This window comes from Xenopus tropicalis, chromosome 1 (genome assembly GCF_000004195.4).
Source record: "Xenopus tropicalis strain Nigerian chromosome 1, UCB_Xtro_10.0, whole genome shotgun sequence".
Taxonomy (NCBI): Eukaryota; Metazoa; Chordata; class Amphibia; order Anura; family Pipidae; genus Xenopus; species Xenopus tropicalis.
Genome location: NC_030677.2, coordinates 219440 through 247380, shown reverse-complemented (window position 1 = coordinate 247380; position 27941 = coordinate 219440). Strand labels below are relative to the sequence as shown.

Here is a 27941-nt window from a genome sequence, read left to right as displayed (position 1 = left end):
GTTGTTGCGCTAAGAGGTGGGAGTTGGCGGGAAAGGCTGCGCCATAAGGGATGTTAGGGCAGAGCGGCTGCGACACTTACTTCTTTAGCTTTTTGTCGCTGAGAAATAATGGCAACATTACTGTCGCCTCTTCCAGCTCTATTACCGACCGCACTAACTGCATTATCCTTATTATCCTTATTGTCCTTATTATTATCCTTATTGTTATCCTTATTGTCCTTATTATTATCCTTATTATCCTTATTATCCTTATTATTATCCTTATTATCCTTATTATTATCCTTATTATCCTTATTATCCTTATTATTATCCTTATTATCCTTATTATTATCCTTATTATCCTTATTATCCTTATTATCCTTATTGTCCTTATTATTATCCTTATTGTTATCCTTATTGTCCTTATTATTATCCTTATTGTCCTTATTATTATCCTTATTGTCCTTATTATTATCCTTATTATCCTTATTATTATCCTTATTATCCTTATTATTATCCTTATTGTCCTTATTATCCTTATTGTCCTTATTATTATCCTTATTATTATCCTTATTATCCTTATTGTCCTTATTATTATCCTTATTGTCCTTATTATTATCCTTATTGTCCTTATTATCCTTATTGTCCTTATTATTATCCTTATTATCCTTATTATTATCCTTATTATCCTTATTATCCTTATTGTCCTTATTATACTTATTATCCTTATTGTCCTTATTATTATCCTTATTGTCCTTATTATTATCCTTATTGTCCTTATTATTATCCTTATTGTCCTTATTATCCTTATTGTCCTTATTATTATCCTTATTATCCTTATTATTATCCTTATTATCCTTATTGTCCTTATTATCCTTATTGTCCTTATTATACTTATTATCCTTATTGTCCTTATTATTATCCTTATTGTCCTTATTATCCTTATTGTCTTTATTATTATCCTTATTGTCCTTATTATTATCCTTATTGTCCTTATTATCCTTATTGTCCTTATTATTATCCTTATTATCCTTATTGTCCTTATTATCCTTATTGTCCTTATTATCCTTATTGTCCTTATTATTATCCTTATCGTCCTTATTATTATCCTTATTGTCCTTATTATCCTTATTATCCTTATTGTCCTTATTATTATCCTTATTGTCCTTATTATTATCCTTATTGTCCTTATTATTATCCTTATTATCCTTATTATTATCCTTATTGTCCTTATTATTATCCTTATTATCCTTATTGTCCTTATTATCCTTATTGTCCTTATTATCCTTATTATCCTTATTGTCCTTATTATTATCCTTATTGTCCTTATTATTATCCTTATTGTCCTTATTATTATCCTTATTGTCCTTATTATTATCCTTATTATCCTTATTATTATCCTTATTATCCTTATTGTCCTTATTATCCTTATTGTCCTTATTATCCTTATTATCCTTATTGTCCTTATTATTATCCTTATTGTCCTTATTATCCTTATTGTCTTTATTATTATCCTTATTGTCCTTATTATTATCCTTATTATCCTTATTGTCCTTATTATCCTTATTGTCCTTATTATTATCCTTATTATCCTTATTATTATCCTTATTGTCCTTATTATTATCCTTATTATTATCCTTATTGTCCTTATTATTATCCTTATTGTCCTTATTATTATCCTTATTGTCCTTATTATTATCCTTATTGTTGTTATTATCCTTATTATTATCCTTATTGTCCTTATTATTATCCTTATTGTCCTTATTATTATCCTTATTATTATCCTTATTGTCCTTATTATTATCCTTATTGTCCTTATTGTCCTTATTATCCTTATTATTATCCTTATTGTCCTTATTGTCCTTATTATTATGCTTATTATCCTTATTGTCCTTATTGTCCTTATTATTATCCTTATTATCCTTATTGTCCTTATTATCCTTATTATCCTTATTGTTGTTATTATCCTTATTATTATCCTTATTGTCCTTATTATTATCCTTATTGTCCTTATTGCATAGGTCCCAACAGTCCCGGTTTTTGCCCGCTGTCCCGGATACAAAATGTCCCGCCTTTAAGAGTCCCACTCGTCTGCAGGTCTTCTCGGGTTTTCTCGGCTCATTCTATCACCTCTATCTTTGGATCTTCACGGCTTCTTCCGCGCGTTTGTCTTCGGCTCTTTCCGGCTCCTTCAGGTGCTTTGGCATTCGGTCCTTTTGTAGTTTTATGCAAGTCTCGCGAGATGTGAGTATGGCACAGCAAGCCATTTCACTTAAAATTCAGAACGAATAGGATGGGTGCTGGTGCTGCTCAGGCTGCGGGTCACAAAACTTACGCTGGTGCTGCTGTGCCTTTATCTACTACTCTACAAGCTCTACTTACTGCTCCTTTTTTTAAAAAATAAGCTTGGTGAGTCCCTGATGTAACAAAAGTGTTTATTAATTCTTAATAAATAATTAATATTAATTAATAATAAACACCTTTGTTACATCAGGGACTCACCAAGCTTATTTTTTTAAAAAGGAGCAGTAAGTAGAGCTTGTAGAGTAGTAGATAAAGGCACAGCAGCACCAGCGTAACTTTTGTGACCCGCAGCCTGAGCAGCACCAGCACCCACAACAAAAAAAACTGTGCAGGAAGAAGCTGTGAAGACCCAAAGACAGCAGTGACAGAAGGAGCCAAGGAAACCCGAAGGAAGCCAAAAAGACCTGAAGACGAGCAGGACACTTAAAGACACAGCGGGACATTTCAGTAAGTATCTGGGACAGCGGGACGGTGTGCAAAAATGGGACATCTGGGGGTGTGGCCATATAGTGGGCGTGGTCAAGAAAATTTTCGGCGCGCTTCGCGCTGCAAAATATTTTGTCCCTCTTTTTCGTTTTCAAATGTTGGGAGGTATGTTATTGTCCTTATTGTCCTTATTATTGTTATTATCCTTATTGTTATTATCCTTATTAATTATCCTTATTAATTATCCTTATTATTGTTATTATCCTTATTAATTATCCTTATTGTTGTTATTATCCTTATTAATTATCCTTATTGTTGTTATTATCCTTATTAATTATCCTTATTGTTGTTATTATCCTCATTATTATTATTGTCCTTATTATCAGCCACCATCTCTGTTTCTCCCCCCCCTCTCTCGGTGGGTTCCCTGGCTCCTCCCCTTTCCCCATATCCATTGTCCATCTGTCACTCACCTTTGTCTCCTCCCTTCTGTCACTCACCCACCTCTGTCACCCACCTCTGTCTCCTCCCCTCTGTCTCTTACCCACCCCTGTCTCCTCCCCTCTGTCACTCACCTTTGTCTCCTCCCTTCTGTCACTCTCCCACTTCTGTCTCCCCTCTGTCTCTTACCCACCCCTGTCTCCTCCCCTCTGTCACTCACTCACCCCTGTCTCCTCCCCTCTGTCACTCACTCACCCACCCCTGTCACTTATCCATTGGCAAGTAGCTGATGGGGGTAGATTGGTTGTTGCAGGGCTCAGTCCATAGATGGGAATAGTGGGGGCAGAATCAGTAGGCTGAGGCCTGGCATCTCTCTCTCCTAGATTCCTATTCTCCCCATCTCTCTCTCTCTCTCTGTCTCTCCTAGATTCCCATTCTCCCCATCTCTCTCTCTCTCCTAGATTCCCATTCTCCCCATCTCTCTCTCTCTCCTAGATTCCCATTCTCCCCATCTCTCTCTCTCTCCTAGATTCCCATTCTCCCCATCTCTCTCTCTCTCCTAGATTCCCATTCTCCCCATCTCTCTCTCTCTCCTAGATTCCTATTCTCCCCATCTCTCTCTCTCTCTCTCCTAGATTCCCATTCTCCCCATCTCTCTCTCTCTCCTAGATTCCTATTCTCCCCATCTCTCTCTCTCTCCTAGATTCCTATTCTCCCCATCTCTCTCTCTCTCTCTCTCCTAGATTCCCATTCTCCCCATATCTCTCTCTCTCTCTCTCTCCTAGATTCCCATTCTCCATCTTCACAATGAAATCTGCAAAGGAAATGAGAAGAGGAGACGGCGTGAGTTTTTCTCCTGTCCCTCCGTGCATCTTGGTAGTAGATGTGGCTCCTCCTGGGTGGGGCGCTGTACGCACAACATTATGTGAAGCGCTCAGTAATGCTCTGAATCTGTGTGCCGCTACTGCCCCTGCCTGCACCTTGCTGGGTATCTACTCTGTGCGAGAGCGCCACCACTGTGTGTTCCCCCTGCAGGTAAGGCTCGAGACTGAGAGGATGAAATGAGGGGTTAAAGGGGCAGTGCATGTAACCTCACGTGTCGATACCCCAGCAGTGGGTACTTACAGGACATGTGATACTATAGAGCAGTGCTGTCCAACTTCTGTGGTACAGATGGTCGAAGTTTTTCTTGCATTCATGGTGGAGGGCCGATATTGGAAGCCAGTTTTGACCACTCCCCTTTTTTAAACTGCACCCACTTCAAATCACAAGAGCTTTTAAAGACCATACCCATATTAATGTGGTAGCACAGCAAAAACCCAAATGGTTGGTGTAGGGATATCACTCTTCATTCATACGTGAAAGAATTATATAGTATATAGACATATTAAGACACACCCTTAAATCCATATGCCTCCTCCTCCCCTGTGGATAGCACAGCAACACCCAGCACATAATTACACACCTTAGGGACCTTATATTACTATTTCCAAATACTAAAAAACTTCCAGAACAAACCCCTGCCAGGTTCACCTCCCACAGGCAGCATAGGGTAGAGAATGAGAGCAGAGTATGGCACACACAGGCAGCATAGGGCAGGCAGAGTATGGCACACAGGCAGTATGACACACACAGGCAGCATAGGGCAGGCAGAGAATGGCACACACAGGCAGCATAGGGCAGGCAGAGTATGGCACACACAGGCAGCATATGGCAGGCAGAGAATGGCACACACAGGCAGCATATGCCAGGCAGAGTATGGCACACACAGGCAGCGTAGGGCAGGCAGAGTATGGCACACACAGGCAGTATGACACACACACAGGCAGCATAGGGCAGGCAGAGAATGGCACACACAGGCAGCATATGGCAGGCAGAGTATGGCACACACTGGCAGTACGACACACACAGGCAGCATAGGGCAGGCAGAGTATGGCACACACAGGGAGCATAGGGAAGGCAGAGTATGGCACACACAGGCAGTATGACACACAGGCAGCATAGGGCAGGCAGAGAATGGCACACACAGGCAGCGTAGGGCAGGCAGAGTATGGCACACACAGACAGTATGAAACACAGGCAGCATAGGGCAGGCAGAGAATGGCACACACAGGCAGCATAGGGCAGGCAGAGTATGGCACACACTGGCAGTATGACACACAGGCAGCATAGGGCAGGCAGAGTATGGCATACACAGGGAGCATAGGGCAGGCAGAGTATGGCACACACAGGCAGCATATGGCAGGCAGAGTATGGCACACACAGGCAGCATAGGGCAGGCAGAGTTTAGCACACAGGCAGAGTATGGCACACACAGGCAGCATATGGCAGGCAGAGTTTGGCACACACAGGCAGCATAGGACAGGCAGAGTATGGCACACACAGGGAGCATAGGGCAGGCAGAGTATGGCACACACAGGCAGCATATGGCAGGCAGAGTATGGCACACACAGGCAGCATAGGGCAGGCAGAGTTTGGCACACACAGGCAGCATATGGCAGGCAGAGTATGGCACACACAGGCAGCATATGGCAGGCAGAGTATGGCACACACAGGCAGCATAGGGCAGGCAGAGTATGGCACACACAGGAAGCATAGGGCAGGCAGAGTATGGCACACACAGGCAGCATAGGGCAGGCAGAGTTTGGCACACACAGGCAGCATATCGCAGGCAGAGTTTGGCACACACAGGCAGCATAGGACAGGCAGAGTTTGGCACACACAGGCAGCATAGGACAGGCAGAGTATGGCACACACAGGCAGTATAGGGCAGGCAGTATATAATGTGGGGATTTAGCTCTTTAGATAGAGGCGGCAGCTCCTTTCACACAGGTAAGAGACAGGTACACAAGGATTCCAGCTGAATTCTGGTGTGAGTTTATTTAACACAGCAGGCTTGACAGAAAGTCATACAGCTGATATCCCAAATACAACCAAGAAGTAGCAGTCTCACTGAAACTGAAAACTGCCCTTCCCAGGGGGCACACACAGCCACACTGGGGCAGAATAAGCAAATATAGGTAAATGCAGGTTACACTCACAGTCTTTTGTAGGATTCCTGTGCTTTCTCAGAAGCAGCTGCACTTTAGTCCCTCGGGCTTTAGGGCAGGAGACAGTAACTGGGCCTGGCTACCAGGCTATCCACCTCTGTGGTGCAGAAACAATTCCCAACAGGTCCCAAACATACAAAGTTCCACACTGCAGCCCCACTGTCTCACCTATCTCCCCGGAGAGAGCATCCCAGACACTGCCCTTGGAGCACCTTTTAACTACAGGTGGGGCTAATCAGCCCTTACAGCTGCACAGACCCTTCATTTCACAGCCCTTTGTGCTGCTTCATAGAGGATTCTGGGAGGGTTAAACTTTCCTTCTATGATTTTCCCAACCATGCTACAATACAGTGACACAATGCTGGCACTGCTCCTACAGTCTGTCTGAGGTGTGAACAGGTGAACAATGTGGGTCTTACAATCTGAGCCTGAGGTGTTACAGGCTGAATCTGAGGGGGAACAGTACAGGGGGTTACATGTAGAAACAATACAGGGGGTTACAGGCTGAATCTGAGGGGGAACAGTACAGGGGGTTACATGTAGAAACAATACAGGGGATTACAGGCTGAATCTGAGGGGGAACAGTACAGGGGGTTACATGTAGAAACAATAGAGGGGGTTACAGGCTGAATCTGAGGGGGAACAGTACAGGGGGTTACATGTAGAAACAATACAGGGGGTTACAGGCTGAATCTGAGGGGGAACAGTACAGGGGGTTACATGTAGAAACAATACAGGGGGTTATAGGCTGAATCTGAGGGGGAACAGTACAGGGGTTACATGTTTATACAATAGAGGGGGTTACAGGCTGAATCTGAGGGGGGACAGTACAGGGGGTTACATGTAGAAACAATACAGGGGGTTACAGGCTGAATCTGAGGGGAACAATACAGGGGGTTACAGGCTGAATCTGAGGGGAACAATACAGGGGTTACAGGCTGAATCTGAGGGAGAACAGTACAGGGGGTTACATGTAGAAACAATACAGGGGGTTACAGGCTGAATCTGAGGGGGAACAGTACAGGGGGTTACACGTAGAAACAATACAGGGGGTTACAGGCTGAATCTGAGGGGGAACAGTACAGGGGGTTACATGTAGAAACAATACAGGGGGTTACAGGCTGAATCTGAGGGGGGACAGTACAGGGGGTTACATGTAGAAACAATACAGGGGGTTACAGGCTGAATCTGAGGGGGAACAGTACAGGGGGTTACATGTAGAAACAAAACAGGGGGTTACAGGCTGAATCTGAGGGGGAACAGTACAGGGGGTTACATGTTTATACAATAGAGGGGGTTACAGGCTGAATCTGAGGGGGGACAGTACAGGGGGTTACATGTTTATACAATAGAGGGGGTTACAGGCTGAATCTGAGGGGGAACAGTACAGGGGGTTACATGTAGAAACAATACAGGGGGTTACAGGCTGAATCTGAGGGGGAACAGTACAGGGGGTTACATGTTTATACAATAGAGGGGGTTACAGGCTGAATCTGAGGGGGGACAGTACAGGGGGTTACACGTTTATACAATAGAGGGGGTTACAGGCTGAGTCTGAGGGGGGACAGTACAGGGGGTTACACACAGAAACAATACAGGGGGTTACAGGCTGAATCTGAGGGGGAACAGTACAGGGGGTTACAGGCTGAATCTGAGGGGGGACAGTACAGGGGGTTACACGTTTATACAATAGAGGGGGTTACAGGCTGAATCTGAGGGGAACAGTACAGGGGGTTACATGTAGAAACAATACAGGGGGTTACAGGCTGAATCTGAGGGGGACAGTACAGGGGGTTACATGTAGAAACAATACAGGGGGTTACAGGCTGAATCTGAGGGGAACAGTACAGGGGGTTACATGTAGAAACAATACAGGGGGTTACAGGCTGAATCTGAGGGGGAACAGTACAGGGGGGTTACATGTTTATACAATAGAGGGGGTTACAGGCTGAATCTGAGGGGGGACAGTACAGGGGGTTACATGTAGAAACAATACAGGGGTTTACAGGCTGAATCTGAGGGGGAACAGTACAGGGGGTTACAGGCTGAATCTGAGGGGGAACAGTACAGGGGGTTACACACAGAAACAATACAGGGGGTTACAGGCTGAATCTGAGGGGGAACAGTACAGGGGGTTACATGTAGAAACAATACAGGGGGTTACAGGCTGAATCTGAGGGGGAACAGTACAGGGGGTTACATGTAGAAACAATACAGGGGGTTACAGGCTGACTCTGAGGGGGAACAGTACAGGGGGTTACAGGCTGAATCTGAGGGGGGACAGTAGCGGGGGTTACACATTTATACAATACAGGGGGTTACAGGCTGAATCTGAGGGGGAACAGTAGCGGGGGTTACACATTTATACAATACAGGGGGTTACACGTAGAAACAATACAGGGGGTTACAGGCTGAATCTGAGGGGGGAACAGTACAGGGGTTACATGTAGAAACAATACAGGGGGTTACAGGCTGAATCTGAGGGGGACAGTACAGGGGGTTACAGGCTGAATCTGAGGGGGGACAGTACAGGGGGTTACATGTAGAAACAATACAGGGGGTTACAGGCTGAATCTGAGGGGGGACAGTACAGGGGGTTACAGGCTGAATCTGAGGGGGGACAGTACAGTGGGTTACAGGCTGAATCTGAGGGGGAACAGTACAGGGGGTTACATGTAGAAACAATACAGGGGGTTACAGGCTGAATCTGAGGGGGGACAGTACAGGGGGTTACACGTTTATACAATAGAGGGGGTTACAGGCTGAATCTGAGGGGGGACAGTACAGGGGGTTACAGGCTGAATCTGAGGGGGGACAGTACAGGGGGTTACACGTTTATACAATAGAGGGGGTTACAGGCTGAATCTGAGGGGGGACAGTACAGAGGGTTACACGTTTATACAATAGAGGGGGTTACAGGCTGAATCTGAGGGGGAACAGTACAGGGGATTACATGTAGAAACAATACAGGGGGTTACAGGCTGAATCTGAGGGGGGACAGTACAGGGGGTTACAGGCTGAATCTGAGGGGGGACAGTAAAGTGGGTTACAGGCTGAATCTGAGGGGGAACAGTACAGGGGGTTACATGTAGAAACAATACAGGGGGTTACAGGCTGAATCTGAGGGGGGACAGTACAGGGGGTTACACGTTTATACAATACAGGGGGTTACAGGCTGAATCTGAGGGGGAACAGTACAGGGGGCCAGTTAATCTCAGTACTGATACAATTTAAAAGGGAAGCAGTCACAGCAGCCAGGCAGGTGGGGGGCCACACAGGAGGGGGGGCAGGAGCCGCCAATTGGACAGCCCTGCTATAGAGCTTGTAACATTACACAGAGTAATAACAAATGTATATGTGGCATTTAAAACACTTTTTACTTCATATATATATATATATATATACATAAAATAGAATGCACAATTCATTTGTGACTGGCCAGTCTACTATCAACTGACAAAAAGTATATAAAAATACACAATAAATAAGTTCATGAACACATTTCAATTAGTGACCACCTATTCTGTAATTGTAATGCACACAGCCTAATGATAATACATGTGTGTGGGACCCCTGAACTGTTCCACTCTGCACTCCTGAGGCTGTGAATCATTTTTAAAAATCATATTCGACTTATTTGAGTTCTATAAAAGATGGGCTTCTTGTAATTCGGAGATTTCTGGATAACAGGGCCTTTAGAGCTTGACGTGGGGGAACCACGTGTCGGGCCTATCGCCATGCAGTACTGCCTCTTTTCATTTTTCAGCCTGTACGGAACAGTTTCGCTCGTTTGCACTACTGCATCTCAGAGCTTCGTTCTGCCCAAGAGGATGGGCCCTATAACCCACACACTGGAGTGCTGGCGCTTGCAGTCTTGGATGCTCTGCAGCAGAACAGACAACTTGCTCAGCACAGTGTCTCTCAAGGAGCTCCGCAGAGGTCTTCTGTAGAGGTAAGTGGCTAATGGGCCAGCAGCCTAACAGCTTGTTGTGCAGAGAGCCGAGGGACTGAGCACAAGGAATCTGCCCCTTCCATTGTAGGGCGATACAGTTACACAGGCAGCAGGTTTGGGACGAGGGTTCACCCTGGAACATGCATGAATAAAAGTACACTTGGGCTTATCCTACTGGCTTCCAGCCTCCTTTCACATACATGTACTAAGCAGATCATTTGGGGGAGAGTATTGAGTGGGCGATACAGTTACACAGGCAGCAGGTTTGGGACGAGGGTTCACCCTGGAACATGCATGAATAAAAGTACACTTGGGCTTATCCTACTGGCTTCCAGCCTCCTTTCACATACATGTACTAAGCAGATCATTTGGGGGAGAGTATTGAGTGGGCGATACAGTTACACAGGCAGCAGGTTTGGGACGAGGGTTCACCCTGGAACATGCATGAATAAAAGTACACTTGGGCTTATCCTACTGGCTTCCAGCCTCCTTTCACATACATGTACTAAGCAGATCATTTGGGGGAGAGTATTGAGTGGGCGATACAGTTACACAGGCAGCAGGTTTGGGACGAGGGTTCACCCTGGAACATGTGTGAATAAAAGTACACTTGGGCTTATCCTACTGGCTTCCAGCCTCCTTTCACATACATGTACTAAGCAGATCATTTGGGGGAGAGTATTGAGTGGGCGATACAGTTACACAGGCAGCAGGTTTGGGATAAGGGTTCACCCTGGAACATGTGTGAATAAAAGTACACTTGGGCTTATCCTACTGGCTTCCAGCCTCCTTTCACATACATGTACTAAGCAGATCATTTAGGGGAGAGTATTGAGTGGGCGATACAGTTACACAGGCAGCAGGTTTGGGACGAGGGTTCACCCTGGAACATGCATGAATAAAAGTACACTTGGGCTTATCCTACTGGCTTCCAGCCTCCTTTCACATACATGTACTAAGCAGATCATTTGGGGGAGAGTATTGAGTGGGCGATACAGTTACACAGGCAGCAGGTTTGGGACGAGGGTTCACCCTGGAACATGCATGAATAAAAGTACACTTGGGCTTATCCTACTGGCTTCCAGCCTCCTTTCACATACATGTACTAAGCAGATCATTTGGGGGAGAGTATTGAGTGGGCGATACAGTTACACAGGCAGCAGGTTTGGGACGAGGGTTCACCCTGGAACATGTGTCAATAAAAGTACACTTGGGCTTATCCTACTGGCTTCCAGCCTCCTTTCACATACATGTACTAAGCAGATCATTTGGGGGAGAGTATTGAGTGGGCGATACAGTTACACAGGCAGCAGGTTTGGGACCAGGGTTCACCCTGGAACATGCATGAATAAAAGTACACTTGGGCTTATCCTACTGGCTTCCAGCCTCCTTTCACATACATGTACTAAGCAGATCATTTGGGGGAGAGTATTGAGTGGGCGATACAGTTACACAGGCAGCAGGTTTGGGACCAGGGTTCACCCTGGAACATGTGTGAATAAAAGTACAGTTGGGCTTATCCTACTGGCTTCCAGCCTCCTTTCACATACATGTACTAAGCAGATCATTTGGGGGAGAGTATTGAAGGCCACAAAGGCCAGGACCTAGGAGAGAAACTGTTTATGGGCGCCGTGCCTCCCATAGGCTGCATAATTGATGGAACCAGTGATATGAGAAGGAAAGAAGCTGGACTTGGCTCTGGGTGTGACAGCTGTCAGGTCTTCCGGTCCCCACTGTGACTCCTTCCTGTCAAATGAAAGGTGAGTGGGGATGGATTCAGAATAGAAATCTGCCCCTGGTAATAATGATGCCAACTGGGAGGGCCAGCAGGAGTGGCACAGGGTGGGATTACACAACTCGCATGATCCATGCCAGCTAGATGGGTGAATGGGAAGCTCCACCGAGGCCCTGTTGCTATGGAGACACTTGAAGGGAGGCTTCCTTGAAGTTTAAGGGGCATCCAGGTGCCAGACGTGGGACAGGGCTTGAGTTTATATGCCCCTCCTACTGCTGGGGGACAGGCTTGAGTTTATATGCCCCTCCTACTGCGGGGGGAATGGGCTTGAGTGTATATGCCCCTCCTACTGCTGGGGGACAGGCTTGAGTTTATATGACCCTCCTACTGCTGGGGGACTGGGCTTGAGTTTATATGCCCCTCATAATGCTTCGGGACTGGGCTTGAGTTTATATGCCCCTCCTACTGCTGGGGGACAGGGCTTGAGTGTAAATGCCCCTCCTACTGCTGGGGGACAGGGCTTGAGTGTATATGCCCCTCCTACTGCTGGGGGACAGGGCTTGAGTTTATATGCCCCTCCTACTGCTGGGGGACAGGGCTTGAGTTTATATGCCCCTCCTGCTGGGGGACAGGGCTTGAGTGTATATGCCCCTCCTACTGCTGGGGGACAGGGCTTGAGTGTATATGCCCCTCCTACTGCTGGGGGACAGGGCTTGAGTTTATATGCCCCTCCTACTGCTGGGGGACAGGGCTTGAGTTTATATGCCCCTCCTACTGCTGGGGGACAGGGATTGAGTTTATATGCCCCTCCTACTGCTGGGGGACAGGGATTGAGAGTATATGCCCCTCCTACTGCTGGGGGACAGGGCTTGAGTGTATATGCCCCTCCTACTGCTGGGGGACAGGGCTTGAGTTTATATGCCCCTCCTACTGCTGTGGGACAGGGCTTGAGTTTATTTGCCCCTCCTACTGCTGTGGGACACGATTGAGTTTATATGCCCCTCCTACTGCTGGGGGACTGGGCTTGAGTGTATATGCCCATTCTACTGCTGGGGGACAGGTTTGAGTTTATATGCCCCTCCTACTTCTGGGGGACTGGGCTTGAGTGTATATGCCCCTCCTACTGCTGGGGGACTGGGCTTGAGTTTATATGCCCCTCCTACTGCTGGGGGACTGGGCTTGAGTGTATATGCCCCTCCTACTGCTTCAGGACTGGGCTTGAGTTTATATGCCCCTCCTGCTGGGGGACAGGGCTTGAGTTTATATGCCCCTCCTACTGCTGGGGGACAGGGCTTGAGTTTATATGCCCCTCCTACTGCTGTGGGACAGGGATTGAGTTTATATGCCCCTCCTACTGCTGGGGGACTGGGCTTGAGTGTATATGCCCCTCCTACTGCTTCGGGACTGGGCTTGAGTTTATATGCCCCTCCTGCTGGGGGACAGGGCTTGAGTTTATATGCCCCTCCTACTGCTGGGGGACAGGGCTTGAGTTTATATGCCCCTCATACTGCTGGGGGACAGGGCTTGAGTGTATATGCCCCTCCTACTGCTGGGGGACAGGGCTTGAGTGTATATGCCCCTCCTACTGCTGGGGGACAGGGCTTGAGTTTATATGCCCCTCCTGCTGCAGGACTGGGCTTGAGTGTATATACCCCTCCTACTGCTGGGGGAAGGGTTTTAGTGTATATGCCCCTCCTACTGCTGGGGGACAGGGTTTTAGTGTATATGCCCCTCCTACTGCTGGGGGACAGGGTTTGAGTTTATATGCCCCTCCTGCTGCAGGACTGGGCTTGAGTGTATATGCTCCTCCTACTGCTGGGGGAAGGGCTTTAGTGTATATGCCCCTCCTACTGCTGGGGGACAGGGCTTGAGTGTATATGCCCCTCCTACTACTGGGGGACAGGGCTTGAGTTTATATGCCCCTCCTACTAGTGGGGGACAGGGCTTGAGTTTATATGTCCCTCCTACTGCTGGGGGACAGGGCTTGAGTTTATATGTCCCTCCTACTGCTGGGGGACAGCGCTTGAGTTTATATGCCCCTCCTACTGCTGGGGGACAGGGCTTGAGTGTATATGCCCCTCCTACTGCTGGGGGAAAGGGCTTGAGTGTATATGCCCCTCCTACTGCTGGGGGACAGGGCTTGAGTGTATATGCCCCTCCTACTGCTGGGGGACAGGGCTTGAATGTATATGCCCCTCCTACTGCTGGGGGACAGGGCTTGAGTGTATATGCCCCTCCTACTGCTGGGGGAAAGGGCTTGAGTGTATATGCCCCTCCTACTGCTGGGGGACAGGCTTGAGTTTATATGCCCCTCCTGCTGCAGGACTGGGCTTGAGTGTATATGCTCCTCCTACTGCTGGGGGAAGGGCTTTAGTGTATATGCCCCTCCTACTGCTGGGGGAAGGGTTTTAGTGTATATGCCCCTCCTACTGCTGGGGGACAGGGTTTGAGTTTATATGCCCCTCCTGCTGCAGGACTGGGCTTGAGTGTATATACCCCTCCTACTGCTGGGGGAAGGGTTTTAGTGTATATGCCCCTCCTACTGCTGGGGGACAGGGTTTTAGTGTATATGCCCCTCCTACTGCTGGGGGAAGGGCTTTAGTGTATATGCCCCTCCTACTGCTGGGGGAAGGGTTTTAGTGTATATGCCCCTCCTACTGCTGGGGGACTGGGCTTGAGTGTATATACCCCTCCTACTGCTGGGGGAAGGGTTTTAGTGTATATGCCCCTCCTACTGCTGGGGGACAGGGCTTGAGTGTATATGCCCCTCCTACTGCTGGGGGAAAGGGCTTGAGTGTATATGCTCCTCCTACTGCTGGGGGAAGGGCTTTAGTGTATATGCCCCTCCTACTGCTGGGGGACAGGGCTTGAGTGTATATGCCCCTCCTACTACTGGGGGACAGGGCTTGAGTTTATATGCCCCTCCTACTGCTGGGGGAATGGGCTTGAGTGTATATGCCCCTCCTACTGCTGGGGGCTAGCAGTACATGGGCAAACAGTAGGCTGTGCCGGGCTAATGACGCTATACCGTTTCTATACCGTTTATCTGCAGGTAGCTATAGTATCTGCGCGGGAGGGGAAGGAAGTTGCCTCACAACTGGACTCCGGCTTGAGGGATGCAGACTTAGGGTCGCTCCATAGGCTTCTCGTGGTACTTCTCTCTGATGGACTGATGGGGGCTCACAGTATGGACACATCCCCACAATCTGCTGCTGATTCAGGTCAGGCTCTTTTGTGCCGTGTGTCATATATGTGTCTAACATAATAGAACCCAACGCTCTCTCTCTAACCTGTTAGGGCAGTGACACACGGGGAGATTGCTCGCCCTGCGACACACCTTTGAATAAATCGCCGGTGCAATGGAATACATGTCGCTGCAATGTCCCAAAGTCGCCCAAAGTTTCCTCTCAAGACAACTTTGGGTGACTTTGGGACATCGCAGCAATGCATATGCCATCCCACTGGCGATTTACATTCTAGGCGGTGGGATGGCATTGCGATGAGATTAGTCGCCCATGACAATGAAGGTTTGTCACAGGGCGACTAATCTCCCTGTGTACCCCTGCCCTTAGTATGGAGGCCACATGGGACAGAGCTGATCAGTTAGGGTGCAGACAGGGGAGAAGTGAGCAATGTGACCCTCTTTCTGGCTAAGGAGAAAGTTAGGGGTTTTTTTTCTCACCAAACTGGTCCTTTAACCTTTAGCACCCCCATTTTTCCTTCAGATAGAGACCTTTGACACTTTATTCCACTGGGACTTGAGCATGGGGTCGGGTGGTTCCCCAAGGGGCAGGAGTTCCTTCAGGTATGGACAGAGGGCAAGGCAGGGGCAAATAGCATGTTTAGCAAATTGCTTGAAGATCAGAGGAAACAGGAAGTGGTTGGGGCAAATGGCAATCAATTGTGGTCAGTACAGAAGAGTCAGCCAATGAGAAGCAGAGTTATAATGCTCACAGGATCTTACAGGAGAGCTGAAAGAGATGTAGGTTAAAATGCTGTAGGAGTGGCAGATGTTGTAGGGAATACACAAAGTTGCAGCTACCCATAATATCTATGAACTGAGCTCTGACTGCAGGGAAATACTCCAGGGAAGCATCTTATACCCCGTGCAGTTATACCCTGGGGCAAGTGTAGGCACCATAGATGCATTGGAGGGCACAGGCTGAGCCCCACAGTAGCATCATAAGGATTGCAAGTTGGCAGCTGTGCCTGGATCTGCTGGGAACTCCCTGGTAGGTCTTGTACAATCTGGGTGAGGCCCAACAGGTGCTGGGGAGACCTTCTTCATTGGACACCATATTGTTAGCTGAGTGGTAGCTCAATCCTGCAGCATAGATACAGTTGAGGGGCATGGGCTTCTCCTACTGATTGGACTTCTCAGAGATCCATAGGGCCAAGCAAAAGTGTAGTGGGAAGGGAAAAGTTTAGGACTGGCTATTAGATTCAAAGTCAGAGTTCAAGCTGAGCTCAGGGCAGCAGTGTTTGCCAAAGTCTGCAGCGAGCCAGAAAGCAAGCAAGCGAGCAGTAAGCGTCAGTACCTGCCTGTCAGTCACTGTGTGGGCCAGTAAGTACCCTAACAGCAGGTTAGTACTGCAACTGCAGATAAGCATCCTACTGTGGATATGGCTACAAGCTGCCCTAGTCACCTGGTGTTCAGAATGCCCATAGCCAACACATGGCCGCCTTCTTGTTGTGGGTGTATTGGTAACTGGAGAACTCTATCTATATAGCATATTTATTGCAGTGCTTGTGGGATGGGGGCTCACAGACTGGCTCTCAGGCTCTTTATTCCATCTCTACTAACCCCCAGTTGTATTGACTTGCTCTCTCTGTGGCTCTCTCTGTTGCATGGACTTTCCAACCAACTCCCAGTCACCTTCTGTGCCCTATGTTCCCTGATCTGCAGCCCCTTGTCTTTCACACTAATGTTGGGGATTCCCTTCTCCAGGTTCCTCTGCTTATGATATCGAGTTCCAGGTCACCTCCCGGGATGTTCTAAGCCTGGAAAGCTTTTTCAAGTCATGGCTGTTTAATAAAGTTCCAGAGAAGGAAAAGCTTAATCTGATCCTACACGATGGAGAAGCAGCAGCGTGTAAGTACAGCTCAGCATTACCCCTATCTAGTGTGTCACTGTGACCCCCACCAGAGCTGTATGGTTATTGGGGGCTGCTGGGGGCAATTGTTACCCTACACGATGGAGAAGCAGCAGCGTGTAAGTACAGCTCAGCATTACCCCTATCTAGTGTGTCACTGTGACCCCCACCAGAGCTGTATGGTTATTGGGGGCTGCTGGGGGCAATTGTTACCCTACACAATGGAGAAGCAGCAGCGTGTAAGTACAGCTCAGCATTACCCCTATCTAGTGTGTCACTGTGACCCCCACCAGAGCTGTATGGTTATTGGGGGCTGCTGGAGGCAATTGTTACCCTACACGATGGAGAAGCAGCAGCGTGTAAGTACAGCTCAGCATTACCCCTATCTAGTGTGTCACTGTGACCCCCACCAGAGCTGTATGGTTATTGGGGGCTGCTGGGGGCAATTGTTACCCTACACAATGGAGAAGCAGCAGCGTGTAAGTACAGCTCAGCATTACCCCTATCTAGTGTGTCACTGTGACCCCCACCAGAGCTGTATGGTTATTGGGGGCTGCTGGGGGCAATTGTTACCCTACACGATGGAGAAGCAGCAGCGTGTAAGTACAGCTCAGCATTACCCCTATCTAGTGTGTCACTGTGACCCCCACCAGAGCTGTATGGTTATTGGGGGCTGCTGGGGGCAATTGTTACCCTACACGATGGAGAAGCATCAGCGTGTAGGTACAGCTCAGCATTACCCCTATCTTGTGTGTCACTGTGACCCCCACCAGAGCTGTATGGTTATTGGGGGCTGCTGGGGGCAATTGTTACCCTACACGATGGAGAAGCAGCAGCGTGTAAGTACAGCTCAGCATTACCCCTATCTAGTGTGTCACTGTGACCCCCACCAGAGCTGTATGGTTATTGGGGGCTGCTGGGGGCAATTGTTACCCTACACGATGGAGAAGCAGCAGCGTGTAGGTACAGCTCAGCATTACCCCTATCTTGTGTGTCACTGTGACCCCCACCAGAGCTGTATGGTTATTGGGGGCTGCTGGGGGCAATTGTTATCCTACACGATGGAGAACCATCAGCGTGTAAGTACAGCTCAGCATTACCCCTACCTAGTGTGTCACTGTGACCCCCACCAGAGCTGTATGGTTATTGGGGGCTGCTGGGGGCAATTGTTACCCTACACTATGGAGAAGCAGCAGCGTGTAGGTACAGCTCAGCATTACCCCTATGTAGTGTGTCACTGTGACCCCCACCAGAGCTGTATGGTTATTGGGGGCTGCTGGGGGCAATTGTTATCCTACACGATGGAGAAGCATCAGCGTGTAAGTACAGCTCAGCATTACCCCTACCTAGTGTGTCACTGTGACCCCCACCAGAGCTGTATGGTTATTGGGGGCTGCTGGGGGCAATTGTTACCCTACACGATGGAGAAGCAGCAGCGTGTAGGTACAGCTCAGCATTACCCCTATGTAGTGTGTCACTGTGACCCCCACCAGAGCTGTATGGTTATTGGGGGCTGCTGGAGGCAATTGTTATCCATTGGACAATATAATAGGATTGTTTCTTGCCAGCGTGAGCTTTGGGCTATAATATTGCAGCTAATACTCATACTCTTATATAGAAACCATTAGAGCCTTCAGTACTTTATATAAGAATGAAGGTATAAACGCAATGCTCAGTTCCACATATATTTCACCTTGCCCCTTCCTGCACCCTTTACCTTCTCTTTTTTAGACTGTAAGCTCCTTTGGGACGGGCCTTCTTCACCTCTTATATTGATTACTGTTTTCTCTATGTAATCTGTAAGTACAGTGTATACACACCTTTACTCTATGGCTCATAATAATAGAAATATTCTCTAATCAAGGGAAGAATGTGACAGTCTCTGTGTTCCCTTATTACAGTGCGTGTGATATGTGATGTGCAGCGGAGATTGCTGAACCCCGAGTGTCTGCACAGACAGGGAGAGCAAGGATCTGCTCACATCGGGGAGCAGAGCAAGGTCAGAGGAGGAAGGGGGCCCCAAATGCTCAAGGCTCTGAGGTATGTGCCTTCTATACCAACCTTTGTCTGAAATCCCCACCAGCTAAACGTGTTCCTGCCTAGTTATGGAACATACACATACATGATTGCCCCCATTCCACTAGGGAATAGTGATTGTCACATGGTCTCCTTTGGGATTACGCTGCACAGGCAACTCTATAAGGGTGGAACTAAAACACTACATTAGAGGGGCAGACTGTGCCAGTATAGGGGCATCTCTGCAATGTGTAAGCTGGGAAAGGCTTCTCACAGGGTTAAACCCAGAAGGAAAATGGAACATCTTTATAATGTTGCTTAGCAAGTGCACAGGTCAGTATATTCCCCTTGTAAGCAAGGAGAGGCGGAGCTAAGCAAAACCTTTATGGTTGGATAAAAGTGTTAGTGTCGGGGTTGGTAAGAAAAAACCTGCTTTATCTGGGGCACCTGGGGCTTTCATCAGGTACAAGGGGGGCAATAAAGCAGCCAAAAAGCTATCAGGCAGCTAAAATAGAGATGGAAAGGGATATTGCAGCTAGGGGTAACAGGAACCCACAGTTATTTTTGAAATATGTCAATAGCAAAAAAATGAAGCAAAAAGGGGTGGTAACTTTATTATCATGGGGAGGGGGGCACTTGGTTGATGAGAACGGGGAAAAGCAGAAAATGTTCATCTGTCTACACAAGTGAGGAGCCAGCTAATGAAGGTTTTCTATTTAATAGCCCCAATTCTAGTGATATATCTACTGACACATGGGTCACTTAGGGGGAAAATTCAATAGAGACTTGAACATGTAAAGGTAAACAAAGGTCCGGGGCCGAATGGGATTCATCCCAGGGTATTAAATGAGCTGAGCGCTGTGATTGCCAAACCTCTTCACTTAATTTCCCAGAATTCATGGTGCCAAGAGACTGGTCAATTGCTAATGTGGTGCCGTTATTTAAAAAGGGATCCCGTTCTCAGCCTGAAAACTATAGGCCTGTGAGTCTGACATCAGTAGTAGGAAAGCTTTTGGAAGGGGTAATAAGGGATAGGGTACTTGAATACATTGCAGTTCACAATACTATAAATTTGTGCCGCATGGGTTTATGGGTAACAGATCTTGCCAGACTCATAATAAAATTGATTAAAAAATTTAAAAAAACCTCATGATAAAATTGAGGAATATTGGCCTGGAACATAATATTTGTAATTGGATAGAGAACTGGCTGAAGGATAGAGTACAAAGAGTGGGGTAAATGGAACATTTTCTAATTGGGCCAGTGTGGTTAGTGGAGTACCGCAGGGGTCAGTCCTTGGGCCTTTGCTTTTTAACTTGTTTATTAATGCCCTGGGGGGGGCATAGACAGTACTGTTTCTATTGATACTAAATTGGGCAAAACTATAAGTTCCATGCAGGATGTGCCGCTTTGCAGAGCGATTTGACTGGGAAACTGGGCAGCAAACTGGGAAATGAGGTTCAATGTTGATAAGTGCAAAGTTCTGCCCTTTGGTAGAAATAATATAAACACAAACTATCTACTGAATGGGAGTGAGTTGGGGGGATCCTTAATGGAGAAGGATCTGGGGGTTTTTGTAGATAACAAGTTGTCTAATGCCAGGCAGTGTCATTCTGTGGCTACTAAAGCAAATAAAGTGCTGTCTTGTATAAACAGGGCATTGACTCAAGGGATGAGAACATAATTTTGCCCCTTTATAGGTCCCTGGTAAGGCCTCACCCTGAGTATGGGGGGCGGGGAGTGGCTGAGGGCTCTAAATGCAATCTCTCCCATTAGCCTTTTACCCCTCGGGGGGCAATCTCTCCCGTTACCCTTTTACCCCTTGGGGAGTGGCTGAGGGATCTAAATGCAATCTCTCCCGTTACCCTTTTACCCCTCGGGGGGTGGCTGAGGGATCTAAATGCAATCTCTCCCGTTACCCTTTTACCCCTCGGGGGGGGGGCAATCTCTCCCGTTACCCTTTTACCCCTCGGGGGGTGGCTGAGGGCTCTAAATGCAATCTCTCCCGTTACCCTTTTACCCCTCGGGGGGCAATATCTGCCGTTACCCTTTTACCCCTCAGGGGGTGGCTGAGGGCTTTCCATTGCCAGTAGTTTCATGTAGCAGCTTCCAAGTCAGTTAGTGTAATACCTGTATGTACTGCTGACTGGTTACTTGTGCCCCCCAGTGGCTGCAAGAGAGCACTACATCTGCCCCTGTTCTCTCACTAACAGGGCAATACCATCCCACGGGATCTGTGCTTCCCTGCTGTACGGCTTTCCTTCCATCCTCACCCCCACTGCATCCTGGGAGCTGGACTGGGACACACTGGAAAGCAATGAGGAGAATTTCCGTGCTCTGTGCCACTATCTCCAGGTGATGTACCTTTATATGAGCATACCATCACTTCCATCATTTATCATCTATTATTATCTATAATTAGTGGGTATAAAATGACTAATATTAGTATTATTATATATTAGTATATTCTGTTTACTATTTGCCTTTGGCCTATATAGCCTATGAGCCACTGCATTTCCACCATCAGGACCCCCAACTCAAGCCATAACTCAAATCATCCGGGAGGTGGAATGGCTGTATCTTCATGGGTTCCATGGAATATTCCCATATCCAATGATAAGCCTCGCCTGTGTCTGCCTCACCCATATTATCACACTGCCTAAAGCTGCTCCCAATAGGGGCCTGGAATTGCCCTGGCACCCTGCTACCTGGTGCATGGGGGGGGTAGGTTGCCAATTTTGGGTGGCGTATATCAGGTGGGCAAGCAGTGACTGGACACTCTGGAGCTGCACAAATACAGGTAGCACAGTGGCTCCATGTGTAGCACAGTTTGCAGCGCAAGGTTCCTGGGTTCAACCCCAGCCAGGGAACTATCCGGGGAGAGCAGTGACTATAAGGGAAGGGTGTAACGTCATGATGAAAGTGATTCTTAGCTTTCCTCTTCTTCTTCTCAGTCCCAGGAGCTGTCCCTTCTGGCCTGCACTACACAGCACTCTCGCCCACCTTCCTTGGGGGTCCCGGTTCAGTCTCACTTCATTGTATCTTCCTCAGACTCAGTTGCTCTGCTGCTTCGTCCTGTGGCCGTAAGAGAGATTGTTCTGCCAATAGAGCCAGCCCTGCCCCAGCAGCCAGTGAAAGATAGCACTTTGCTTAAGATTCAGGTACATAAAAGGGCATTCACCATACAAGGCATTGGGAACATACCGTGCACAGCACTGGGTACATTGGGTAATGCCGTGGTCAGGGCCAGATACACTGGTACATATCACGCACAGCACTGGGTACATTGGGTAATGCCGTGGGCAGGGCCAGATAGGCTGCTACATATCACGCACAGCACTGGGTACATTGGGTAATGCCGTGGGCAGGGCCAGATATGCTGCTACATATCACGCACAGCACTGGGTACATTGGGTAATGCCGTGGGCAGGGCCAGATATGCTGCTACATATCACGCACAGCATTGGGTACATTGGGTAATGCCGTGGGCAGGGCCAGATACACTGGTACATATCACGCACAGCACTGGGTACATTGGGTAATGCCGTGGGCAGGGCCAGATACGCTTCTACATATCACGCACAGCACTGGGTACATTGGGTAATGCCGTGGGCAGGGCCAGATACACTGGTACATATCACGCACAGCACTGGGTACATTGGGTAATGCCGTGGGCAGGGCCAGATACACTGGTACATATCACGCACATCACTGGGTACATTGGGTTATGCCGTGGGCAGGGCCAGATACACTGGTACATATCATGCACAGCACTGGGTACATTGGGTAATGCCGTGGGCAGGGCCAGATACGCTTCTACATATCACGCACAGCACTGGGTACATTGGGTAATGCCGTGGGCAGGGCCAGATACACTGGTACATATCACGCACAGCACTGGCTACATTGGGAAATGCCACAGGCAGGGCCAGATACACTGGTACTGGGTACAGCACTGGGTACATTGGGTAATGCCGTGGGCAGGGCCAGATACACTGGTACATATCACGCACAGCACTGGCTACATTGGGAAATGCCACAGGCAGGGCCAGATACACTGGTACTGGGTACAGCACTGGGTACATTGGGTAATGCCGTGGGCAGGGCCAGATACACTGGTACATATCACGCACAGCACTGGGTACATTGGGTAATGCCGTGGGCAGGGCCAGATACACTGGTACATATCACGCACAGCACTGGCTACATTGGGAAATGCCACAGGCAGGGCCAGATACACTGGTACTGGGTACAGCACTGGGTACATTGGGTAATGCCGTGGGCAGGGCCAGATACACTGGTACATATCACGCACAGCACTGGGTACATTGGGTAATGCCGTGGGCAGGGCCAGATACACTGGTACATATCACGCACAGCACTGGGTACATTGGGTAATGCCGTGGGCAGGGCCAGATAGGCTGCTACATATCACGCACAGCACTGGGTACATTGGGTAATGCCGTGGGCAGGGCCAGATATGCTGCTACATATCACGCACAGCACTGGGTACATTGGGGTAATGCCGTGGGCAGGGCCAGATATGCTGCTACATATCACGCACAGCATTGGGTACATTGGGTAATGCCGTGGGCAGGGCCAGATACACTGGTACATATCACGCACAGCACTGGGTACATTGGGTAATGCCGTGGGCAGGGCCAGATACGCTTCTACATATCACGCACAGCACTGGGTACATTGGGTAATGCCGTGGGCAGGGCCAGATACACTGGTACATATCACGCACAGCACTGGGTACATTGGGTAATGCCGTGGGCAGGGCCAGATACACTGGTACATATCACGCACATCACTGGGTACATTGGGTAATGCCGTGGGCAGGGCCAGATACACTGGTACATATCATGCACAGCACTGGGTACATTGGGTAATGCCGTGGGCAGGGCCAGATACGCTTCTACATATCACGCACAGCACTGGGTACATTGGGTAATGCCGTGGGCAGGGCCAGATACACTGGTACATATCACGCACAGCACTGGCTACATTGGGAAATGCCACAGGCAGGGCCAGATACACTGGTACTGGGTACAGCACTGGGTACATTGGGTAATGCCGTGGGCAGGGCCAGATACACTGGTACATATCACGCACAGCACTGGCTACATTGGGAAATGCCACAGGCAGGGCCAGATACACTGGTACTGGGTACAGCACTGGGTACATTGGGTAATGCCGTGGGCAGGGCCAGATACACTGGTACATATCACGCACAGCACTGGGTACATTGGGTAATGCCGTGGGCAGGGCCAGATACACTGGTACATATCACGCACAGCACTGGGTACATTGGGTAATGCCGTGGGCAGGGCCAGATACACTGGTACATATCACGCACAGCACTGGGTACATTGGGAAATGCCGTGGGCAGGGCCAGATACACTGGTACATATCACGCACAGCACTGGGTACATTGGGTAATGCCGTGGGCAGGGCCAGATACACTGGTACATATCACGCACAGCACTGGGTACATTGGGTAGTGCCGTGGGCAGGGCCAGATACACTGGTACATATCACGCACAGCACTGGGTACATTGGGTAATGCCGTGGGCAGGGCCAGATACACTGGTACATATCACGCACAGCACTGGGTACATTGGGTAATGCCGTGGGCAGGGCCAGATACACTGGTACATATCACGCACAGCACTGGGTACATTGGGTAATGCCGTGGGCAGGGCCAGATACGCTTCTACATATCACGCACAGCACTGGGTACATTGGGTAATGCCGTGGGCAGGGCCAGATACACTGGTACATATCACGCACAGCACTGGGTACATTGGGTAATGCCGTGGGCAGGGCCAGATACACTGGTACATATCACGCACAGCACTGGGTACATTGGGTAATGCCGTGGGCAGGGCCAGATACACTGGTACATATCACGCACAGCACTGGGTACATTGGGTAATGCCGTGGGCAGGGCCAGATACACTGGTACATATCACGCACAGCACTGGGTACATTGGGTAATGCCGTGGGCAGGGCCAGATACACTGGTACATATCACGCACAGCCACTGGGTACATTGGGTAATGCCGTGGGCAGGGCCAGATACACTGGTACATATCACGCACAGCACTGGTTATATTGGGTAATACCGTGGGCAGGGCCAGATACACTGGTACATATCACGCACAGCACTGGGTATATTGGGTAATGCCGTGGGCAGGGCCAGATACACTGGTACATATCACGCACAGCACTGGCTACATTGGGAAATGCCACAGGCAGGGCCAGATACACTGGTACATATCACGCACAGCACTGGCTACATTGGGAAATGCCACAGGCAGGGCCAGATACACTGGTACTGGGTACAGCACTGGGTACATTGGGTAATGCCGTGGGCAGAGCCAGATACACTGGTACATATCACGCACAGCACTGGGTACATTGGGTAATGCCGTGGGCAGGGCCAGATACACTGGTACATATCACGCACAGCACTGGGTACATTGGGTAATGCCGTGGGCAGAGCCAGATACACTGGTACATATCACGCACAGCACTGGATACATTGGGTAATGCCGTGGGCAGGGCCAGATACACTGGTACATATCACGCACAGCACTGGGTACATTGGGTAATGCCGTGGGCAGGGCCAGATACACTGGTACATATCACGCACAGCACTGGGTACATTGGGTAATGCCGTGGGCAGGGCCAGATACACTGGTACATATCATGCACAGCACTGGGTACATTGGGTAATGCCGTGGGCAGGGCCAGATACACTGGTACATATCACGCACAGCACTGGGTACATTGGGTAATGCCGTGGGCAGGGCCAGATACACTGGTACATATGCAGAGGGCACCCATGCAGTTTATTTTTCAGGCTCGTTTGACAGTGCCAAACTGGACATGACTGTATAACTCTGTGCCCCTCTCACCTTTTTCACCCCTCTCACCCCCCCCCCCAGGATGCCCTTCAGCCCCTACAGGTGGACTCAGTGTACAACCCACTGTCAGTGACCTGTGGCCTTTACAGACACCTACAGACCCCCATGTCTGGGCCCCCCACAGCACGAGGAGATACAAGCCATTTCATCCAGCTCAAAGGGGCCAGTGGCATTCAGATCCGACAGGTGAGGCATACCCTGGGGCACATATACAGGGGCATTAGACTATATGCACCCCTCAGCACCACCTACCTGCCTCACCCTGCAAATGCAACGTCTGTACGGCCCAGGCAGAGAACCCCACCCTGGGCAAAGGGCCACATCTAAGAGTAATGTACGCCCTACTGTACATTATAAGCTTAAATGAGGTTACCAACAGTATATGAGTGCAGGTTGCTAGGGGTATATATATGGGTGCAGGTTGCTAGGAGTAGATATATGGGTGCAGGTTGCTAGGAGTAGATATATGGGTGCAGGTTGCTAGGGGTATATATATGGGTGGAGGTTGCTAGGGGTATATATATGGGTGCAAGTGGCGCTCGGGTTTCTGGGAGTTGCGTTAGTAAATGAAACCCTTCTCTCCATGTTTCTAGGCGCCACTGAGGCACAGGAAAGCCCGAGCGACTGTAACTCCCCTCCCTCTAGTGCATTCTGCCCTCGCCCTCCAGCCTTCCCACTCTTGCCCCCAGCCACTAAGTAAGGGCAACAAGTAGTGGGCCAAGGAAAACTCCCTGCCTCCAGAACTGCCGTGGCCCATAACCCCCAGGCACAACTCCCAGCAGCTCCTATTCCCAGCTCCAGGCCATCAGGATGGAACTATAACTCCCAGCAGCTCCTATTCCCAGCTCCGGGCCATCAGGATGGAACTGTAACTCCCAGCAGCTCCTATTCCCAGCTCCGGGCCATCAGGATGGAACTGTAACTCCCAGCAGCTCCTATTCCCAGCTCCGGGCCATCAGGATGGAACTGTAACTCCCAGCAGCTCCTATTCCCAGCTCCGGGCCATCAGGATGCAGCGGAACTGTAACTCCCAGCAGCTCCTATTCCCAGCTCCGGGCCATCAGGATGGAACTGTAACTCCCAGCAGCTCCTATTCCCAGCTCCGGGCCATCAGGATGCAGCGGAACTGTAACTCCCAGCAGCTCCTATTCCCAGCTCCGGGCCATCAGGATGGAACTGTAACTCCCAGCAGCTCCTATTCCCAGCTCCAGGCCATCAGGATGGAACTGTAACTCCCAGCAGCTCCTATTCCCAGCTCCGGGCCATCAGGATGGAACTGTAACTCCCAGCAGCTCCTATTCCCAGCTCCAGGCCATCAGGATGGAACTGTAACTCCCAGCAGCTCCTATTCCCAGCTCCAGGCCATCAGGATGGAACTATAACTCCCAGCAGCTCCTATTCCCAGCTCCAGGCCATCAGGATGGAACTGTAACTCCCAGCAGCTCCTATTCCCAGCTCCAGGCCATCAGGATGGAACTATAACTCCCAGCAGCTCCTATTCCCAGCTCCGGGCCATCAGGATGGAACTATAACTCCCAGCAGCTCCTATTCCCAGCTCCGGGCCATCAGGATGCAGCGGAACTGTAACTCCCAGCAGCTCCTATTCCCAGCTCCGGGCCATCAGGATGGAACTGTAACTCCCAGCAGCTCCTATTCCCAGCTCCAGGCCATCAGGATGGAACTATAACTCCCAGCAGCTCCTATTCCCAGCTCCAGGCCATCAGGATGGAACTGTAACTCCCAGCAGCTCCTATTCCCAGCTCCAGGCCATCAGGATGGAACTATAACTCCCAGCAGCTCCTATTCCCAGCTCCGGGCCATCAGGATGGAACTATAACTCCCAGCAGCTCCTATTCCCAGCTCCGGGCCATCAGGATGCAGCGGAACTGTAACTCCCAGCAGCTCCTATTCCCAGCTCCGGGCCATCAGGATGCAGCGGAACTGTAACTCCCAGCCGGTATCTCATAGCTTTGTTGCTGATGGGGGCCAATAAAGGAAGGCAGTACTGAT

General features: G+C 49.1%; 1 protein-coding gene across 1 annotated transcript; it reads left to right on the top strand.

Annotated features, from left to right (window-relative positions):
* The first annotated feature begins 6 nt into the window (after positions 1-6).
* On the top strand, positions 7-27941 carry m1ap (meiosis 1 associated protein). The gene is given in 11 exon segments (NM_001130377.1): positions 7-16; positions 3096-3127; positions 3936-4185; positions 9967-10152; positions 14940-15108; positions 16836-16979; positions 18882-19020; positions 21210-21351; positions 21951-22157; positions 25953-26117; positions 26525-27941. Coding segments are annotated over 9 exon segments (1500 nt in total). The 5' UTR covers positions 7-16; positions 3096-3127; positions 3936-3957; the 3' UTR covers positions 26645-27941.